At 56.0% G+C, this 7,027-nt stretch overlaps 1 protein-coding gene across 6 annotated transcripts in view; it reads right to left on the reverse strand.

Annotated features, from left to right (window-relative positions):
- Window positions 1-1,037: 1,037 nt before the first annotated feature.
- SMIM33 (small integral membrane protein 33) overlaps window positions 1,038-7,027 on the reverse strand; it is a 34,550-nt gene continuing 28,560 nt past the window's right edge. For 4 of the 6 annotated variants that reach the window (XM_064520798.1, XM_064520797.1, XM_064520799.1 and 1 more), the window contains 2 exons: window positions 4,849-5,068; window positions 1,038-2,332 (listed from right to left, as the gene is read on the reverse strand). In XM_064520798.1, coding sequence (XP_064376868.1) covers window positions 1,894-2,316 — 423 coding nt within the window. In that variant the 5' untranslated portion in view covers window positions 2,317-2,332; window positions 4,849-5,068 and the 3' untranslated portion in view covers window positions 1,038-1,893. The other 2 variants (XM_064520800.1, XM_064520802.1) reach the window with 2 other exon arrangements.

Genomic DNA, 7,027 nt, shown 5'->3' on the forward strand with positions numbered 1-7,027 from the left:
TTCACTGAAATTAATGTGTTTTTCAAAACAGTTCCATGTTCTCCCCTGCTAAAGGGCAGAATTTCCACCCAACACAGTACTTTTCATCACAAGCAGCACTGGGAGGAACCCAGCAAATGGCACCTGCACCTCGCCACTCCTCCTATGCTCCCCACTGATTTTTTTTTGTTCTCACGTGGGGAAGGGCCGTATTCTGATTTCCCAGACTATTCTGCAGTATAAACCCTCGTGGCCTATCTCAGAGGCATTGCTTCCCCACAGGACTTTCCTCAGGGCCCACGCACTGAAGACGGGTTTCGATTTCCATCTTTCACAGAGGCAGGAGAGACCGGGACCGGTTTCTTGTCCAGAGAGGTGCTCTGGCACCTCCGGCGGCAGAGGGACTCCCAGCATCGAGCAAACCCCGTCGCCAGGGACTGTTGTCACAAGGAGCCTTGCTGCAGTAAGGCCAACGTTTCAGCTCTACAACCCGCTGCCTACATGTTTCCTTGACAAGCTTCTGCCCCAGGGCAACTGAGCCACCTGAACGTCCACCATGACGTCGCTGGCTACCCCGCTCCCACGGCTGCCCCCTTCTCGCCTGGGCTGTGCCCTGCTCCGTCAGTGCTAAAAGCCCGCGAGTCCCTAGGAACGGCAGACAAGGATGGGGACGACACAGCTGACCTCAGGTCTCCCCGTGCCCCGTCCCTTTCGGTTCTTCCCCCTCAGCACACATCTCCGCTCAGCAGAGGACCGGCCCCGCGTTGTGGTTGGTCTGCGCTTTCCTAGAAGCAGCGCTCCTTTCCTGTTTTCCCACAGGCAGGAAAGGCTCAGCGAGCTGCAGACTTGTTATTTCTGGTGAGGCCTCCGTGTACGTCACCCGAACCCGCACCCGCACCGCCAGCCTCGAGGCAAGGGCAGCTGCAGGAAAGCTCAAAGCCCCGGCATCAGGCTGGCTTCGCTGGATGACCGCGCAGGACTGTAACATGGAGGAGAAAAGGAGCTGGAGGCCCCGGGAAGCTTTTCTGTGCCATATAAACAGAATAACAAGGACAGTCTGTGTGGAAACATCTGTAATGTGGAAAGTGATTCCAGACAATGCAACTTTCAGCTCCTGCCAAGAGGCTCATCCTACGCTCAGCACTGCCCAGCCACAGGCAGCGAGGGCCGGAGACAGCTCCTGAGCATCCCCAGGCAGTGCCTGGGATGGCCCGGAGGTGAACAGGGCTAGAAAAAGGGAAGAAACCCTAAAGCTGGCCTACATAGACTGACCTGGCCACAGAGCCTGGGCTGGGGATCCAGCTGTTGCTTAGTGCCACTGCCTGCTTGGAGCTGCGCACTGTGCAGAGGATGGCAGCCCCATGGCCGGATGTCTGTGGGTTGCCAGAGACGTGCCTCGATGTGGCCACCGGGCACAGGCTGCACACCCAGCTCTGCCACTGGCCAAGCCGGTCTGCTTGCTGCTCCATGCCTCAGTTTCCTTACTTTATAGGAGCTGATGGAAGATCTAGCCAGCTGCCCTCTGGGTTCAGGCTCTGCTTTGGGGGTGGAGAGGGGACAGGAGGTGGCTCAGTTTGCCTGGGCAAATGCTGGATCTTTGCCCCTGTCTCCCTCCGATGCTGCAGCAGTCCCATATACAGTAGCCTCTTTCAACCCAGTCACAGACACACACTTAGCAGCACCCAGGCCTCTTTATTCTGAAGGTACCTTTAATCTACAGAGGATGGGTCATTCTGCTGATGTTCACAGCTTCTTCAGTAAGTCTACCTGGAGAGAGATACAAATTCTGGGATGCTAAAACCTCAGTGTGCAGGAACTGGTGAGTCTCCGGCCAAGTCAACTTTCCAGTTACCATTTTTCCAACAGGCCTATGGTCCCTTGAGCCCCACCTGGACTGGGTGGCCCATGGTCTGGTTACAAGTACGTGATCTCTATGACGTTAGGCTCCGCGTTCCTGCAGGGAAGGTGGTGCTTACATGAGCACTGGTAGCTTGCCCCAGCCGTGTCCTTGCTGTCCAGCTCTCGCTGGCAGTACTGAGCTGACTGCTTCTTCTGGGAGCCCAGCTTCTTCCAGTCCGTGAGGTACACACCGCCGTTCAAGTCCTGCGGCATGGGCTCATGGTAAAGGGTGATTTGGATGGTGCGGAGATGAGGGCCATAGTGCACCACAATGATAATGAAGACAGCCAGGAGGACAAAGACGACAACGATTACAGAGATCATAGGCAGGGCATCGGACTTCTTTGTCACACTCTTAACAACAGAGGTGGGAGTGAATCCGGCTGAGTCCTGGGGCTCGGGCTGTCTCAGCTGGCTGCTGGGGGCAGAGACGTTCATGGCTCAGCAGGCTAACCTGTGACAGAGAAACGCCGGTTGGAAATGGGTTATCACCAAGCAGAGGCTGTCTTATGTGTGCCCTCATCTTCTGTCCTTGACTATGCAGCTCCTGCCTGTCATCCATCTGCACTTGCAGCTCCCCAGGCACAGAGACTCAGGGGGAGGCACTGGATGCGGTTTCTTGTGTGTGTGAGCTAGGGAAAAGATCAGGCCTGGGACAAGGGCTCTGGGCATCGAGCAAACCCTCCTGAATGACTCGCAGCTCTCTGGGCTGGGAATGGGCATGGTGAGCACTTCATCCTTCCTGAGTGCCCCGCGCAAGGGCAGGAGTCTCCCTGCAGCAGGGAAGGCACTCTGCAGACCCCCAGTGTGGGTTAAACCAGACCAAACTTAAGTGCCTGGTGCGATGGCTTTGGGGCTGGAGGGGAGGCTGAGCAAGTGCTTTCAACAGGCAAGAACATACGCCGGCAGGTCCTGGGTGAATGGGACTGTCCTGTATGCGGTCACCCCCTGGGGCTCTCCAGACAGAGCAGGGCAAGCACATGACAGCTGCAAACACTGATGGAGCCTGGTTCAAGGGACAGCAGGACTTTGGTTGAATTCATACTCCTTAGCATCGGCAGCTGGCAGCAGAGCAGCCTGTTTGGACTGAATCCAGGCACAGCAATCTGCAGGAGCATCCTGGAAGGATCCCGTCATGATAACTCTGGTTCAGCCTGATTTATTCCACAAAGAGTTAATGATTGAAGAGGAGAGCAAAGCACTGCAGAAGCCACCTGGGCCATGCTGTCTGTCTCCACTAGCGGGGCTGGAGTGGGGCTGAGCCACTGGCATAATTTGGGGTTAAATCTGGGGTTGTAGGGATGGTGCCCCAGATGCATGCGATCAGGTGGCAATCAGAGCACAGCTGGGGAGGCTGTTCCCTGTGTTCCCTTGTCCTGGACACCTTCAGAGTCGTGGGGCTTCCTTTCACCACATCATGCCCCTCTGCTACAGCATTACATAAACTAAGAGTTCCTGAAGGGGAGACTTCAACTTTCCCTTCCTCCTCTCAGTATCGCAGTGCTAAACCAACACCAAACTTCGCAGGCAACTTCCTGGAAAGCCCAACTCTGCCAAAATGCACCAGGAGGCATCTGCGATTCAGGCCGGTGCTGAGTACAGCAGCAAAAACCCAGTGTGAGCCACGCAGGGAAGGATGGCTGAGAGGTGGGAGGCAGGGGGGCAGCAGGAGGAAAAGAGGCAAAGGAAAGAGAAAGAGCCTTCCCCTGCCCCAGAGGGGCACAGGCAGTACCTCAGTATCCCAGCTCCATGGGAATCATTATCTCCAAGGGAGACGCTGGGAAGCTCAGGGAAGAACCAGCAGAAGAGACTCCTGGAAGGTTATTTGGGGGCCGGAGAGGCTGCAGCGCAATTCGACTCACCTCGGAAACCGCCACGTCATGCCTTCGACCCACATCCCCAGGGACTCCCCCGGGCAGAGAAAGAGGAAACGGCTGCTCGTCCCACACATGCTCCGCAGAGGTGCTGCCTTACCTAGCAGAGTGCCACATCATCTGCGCCTCCCCCTCCTCCTCCTCACTGTCACACACACACACACACACACACACACACACAGAGGAAATGCTCCTCACTCGCGCCTGCTGCAACACAAGTGCCCTTTGTTCGGGGAGAAAACACCTAACCGCCCCTTAGCCTGCACACACACACACAGGCCACCAGCTTCCCCACCCAGAGGAAATCTTTTCACCCCCCTCCCCTTCTCTTATTGACTTGCCTTCAAAATCTTTTGAGCTTACAAAATTAGTGTAAAAATATCCCTGTGTGTGTGAGCTCCTTGCAAAGTCACATGTGCTCCTTGCGAACCCATATACGTGCAATGCTGTGAGCTGGAAGCACCCCTGCCCGGTGAAACACTGCAGCCACGAGAGCTACCGGCTGATGTCTTTTCCTGCCCGGGATCCTGCTGCTCAGCCCCTTCTGCCGCTGCCGCAGGAGGCTGCTTGGGAGGCAGCTGCACGCTAAGGGTGTGTGTGTGAAGCGTGCGCTCACCCTCGCAGGATGTGCCCTTCTGGGCACAACAGCCGTTCCCACCGCGGCAGAAGGGAAAGGGTCTCTTCCAAGCAGCCACAGACACGCTTGGTGTTACGCAGCCCTGAAAGCACAGGCACGCTGCTGTCTTCCCTCCCACCCACCCTGCAACTGCTGCTGCCCGTGTCTGGCAGGCCTGATCCCCCCCACCGATCACCCACGGGCCCTGGTGCCACGGGGGCTGTGGAAGGGTGCACAGATGCAGCAGGATCAGGAGCGGGGGCAGAGCACTGTGCACCACCAGACGGAAGAAAGTTTGGACGACAACTCCCTTTCAGAGCAAGGCAGCCTCTGCAACCCGCTGCAACCCTGAGCACGTCACAGCTACAGTAAAGATGGATCATCTGCTGCTTTCTCTATCTCTGGAAAGCCGTTTGTGAAACCACCCCAGCTTCTCCCACCTCTCCCCACCTTTCCTTCCCAGAACAAAACTGCTCTTACCTTGTGGCTGCCTCTCAGCAGACAAGCTTAGGTGAATATTTGGGATCCGTCTTTCATGTACATGGGGAGGACAGGACTGGAAATGCCTCTTTCGCCCTTTAGCCAAGCAAGCTGACAGAAGAGATTTGGCTGCACGATAGGGCTGCTGCGACTGGGAATTTGTACTCATTTCAGGATTCAGTAAAACCTTAATCTACAGCATAATCTCTGGGCATCACATCTGTGCAAAAGACAAAAAAAAAGGGAGGGGGGGTACAGTTAAGAGAGGGTTTGTCAAAGCAAAGGCTGCTGTGACAAGCTGGCTCCTTTGGGCCTGACGATTTGCTTCGGTTTTTGGAGGTCCTTGAAGAGACCCGCTGAAATGTAACAAACTGTACAGTGCATTAGAGAGATCTCCCTCCATTCCTGCAGCCTTCTCCCAGCCACAGAAAGCAAGGACCTTGCAAGCACCACAAGACCATCCCCTTGGTGTGATCCATGCCAGGACAGTAACGTGGAAGGAGCAGCTCCACTGCCCCCGCTCTGGGCTCTGCCTGCTCTCCTGGGCTCCCCCTGCCCAGGGGGCTGCGGAAGGGGGCTGGACGCAGCCTCTTGAGTCCAGAAGTCAGGGAAGAGGCTGTGGCATGAGGCTGGGCTTGGCCATGTGCTTTCCAGTGGTGTCCTTGAGAGCTCCTGGAGATGCACGTCAACCACAGCATGGTGTGACAGTGTCCCTTGCTCTGCGACGTCCTCCAGACCTCTAACATGCCAGATGCAGCTGGCAAACAGGCTGTGGATCATGCTAGTTTGTTGGAGTGGGTGAGAGGGGTGATCTGGAGGAGGAGAGATGGCAGCGCCACATGAAAGGGCCGTGTTACTCACGCCTGGCACCTCGGTGTCACCTGGGTGCAGAGCTCTGGACCCGTGGGTCTTAACCATGGAGCATGGGACAGCCCAGGGCAGGTGGGTACAAATCCTGGACTCTCCCCAGACACTTGCCCCTCTGTGATACAACCTCCTCTCCCACCCCAAGGCTGCCGAAGGGAAATAAACCCATTTCCCCAAAACAGGGCATCTTGTCAGGAAACTAAAGGCCCCGCTCCTTGCCCAAAGAGATACCACACTGAGTGTGGAGAGGGTCCAGGCAGCCATCGAAGAGCCCAAGGGTGGGAGAAGCAGCTCCTGCCAACAGCCACCCCTGTGGGGCAGGCATGGGGCGGGAGAGCTGACCAGTCTGACCAGTCAGCCCCAGCTGGGACCGTCTTGCCACGATGCACCGGCCTCCTGCTTTGGAGTGCTGCAGCGATCCGAGGGGCACAGCAGCACATAATGTGGAAATGCCCTGAAATTCGAGGTAAACTCACAGCGTCTGAGCTGAAAGCTGAGACGTGGCCACATTAACAAGCAGTGGTGTCAGCACTAAAGCCACTGACATTGCAGTTCCTGCAGATTTGTACCTGAAACTCTGGCACAGATCCTCTGAGATGGGCCAATACTGTAGCTTTCCATCATGGGAGAACTAAGACAACCTCCTTCCTTCCCCTAGCCACCTATTTCCATCAAACATATGGCAGCTCCTTATCTTTGAAGTTCAAAATACACCAGCAGGGGACAAACAGACAGACCAGAACATGCACAGACAGAGAAAACGTGACAGCCTGGGTCTCATCTCGGGGGAAAAGAACGGCACCAGCCCAAGGCTCTGCTCCTGCCACCACTCAGTCACAAAGTCAGGGCCAAGAAACCAAACGCGCCGAACCCCTTTGCTAGCAGGGCTGAATGTGGGGCAGGACTGGACTGATTTTTCAATTCCTCCCCTCATCAAAGAACTAGACCCTGGAGTTTCTCTTCCTTTTTCATGTCTAAATCAGCTGGGAAGGAAACCTCTGCGATCTGAGGTATGACCCAACTCAGCCCCAGCAGCAGCCAGAGCAGCTGCCTCCGAGGAAAGCGGAGGAGCCCCCTCTGCTCCTAGCAGACAGAAAACAATCAACCCCCCACAGGCTCCCCCTAATCCCCATTAGTTAGGCTGAACTTAATATCCACACAAAGGCCAGCCGAGTTTTTCCTCTAATTACAGTATTCCCCGACAGATTTAATTCAGTAAAACCGCTCTCGTTTTCTACGCGCTCGAAGCTGCCACGGGGCGTCAGCTGCCCAGCCACACGTGCTGCCTGCCTTCGTTTCGGCTCCAGGCTTC

The sequence above is a fragment of the Dromaius novaehollandiae genome, chromosome 15, assembly GCF_036370855.1.
Source record: "Dromaius novaehollandiae isolate bDroNov1 chromosome 15, bDroNov1.hap1, whole genome shotgun sequence".
Classification (NCBI taxonomy): domain Eukaryota; kingdom Metazoa; phylum Chordata; class Aves; order Casuariiformes; family Dromaiidae; genus Dromaius; species Dromaius novaehollandiae.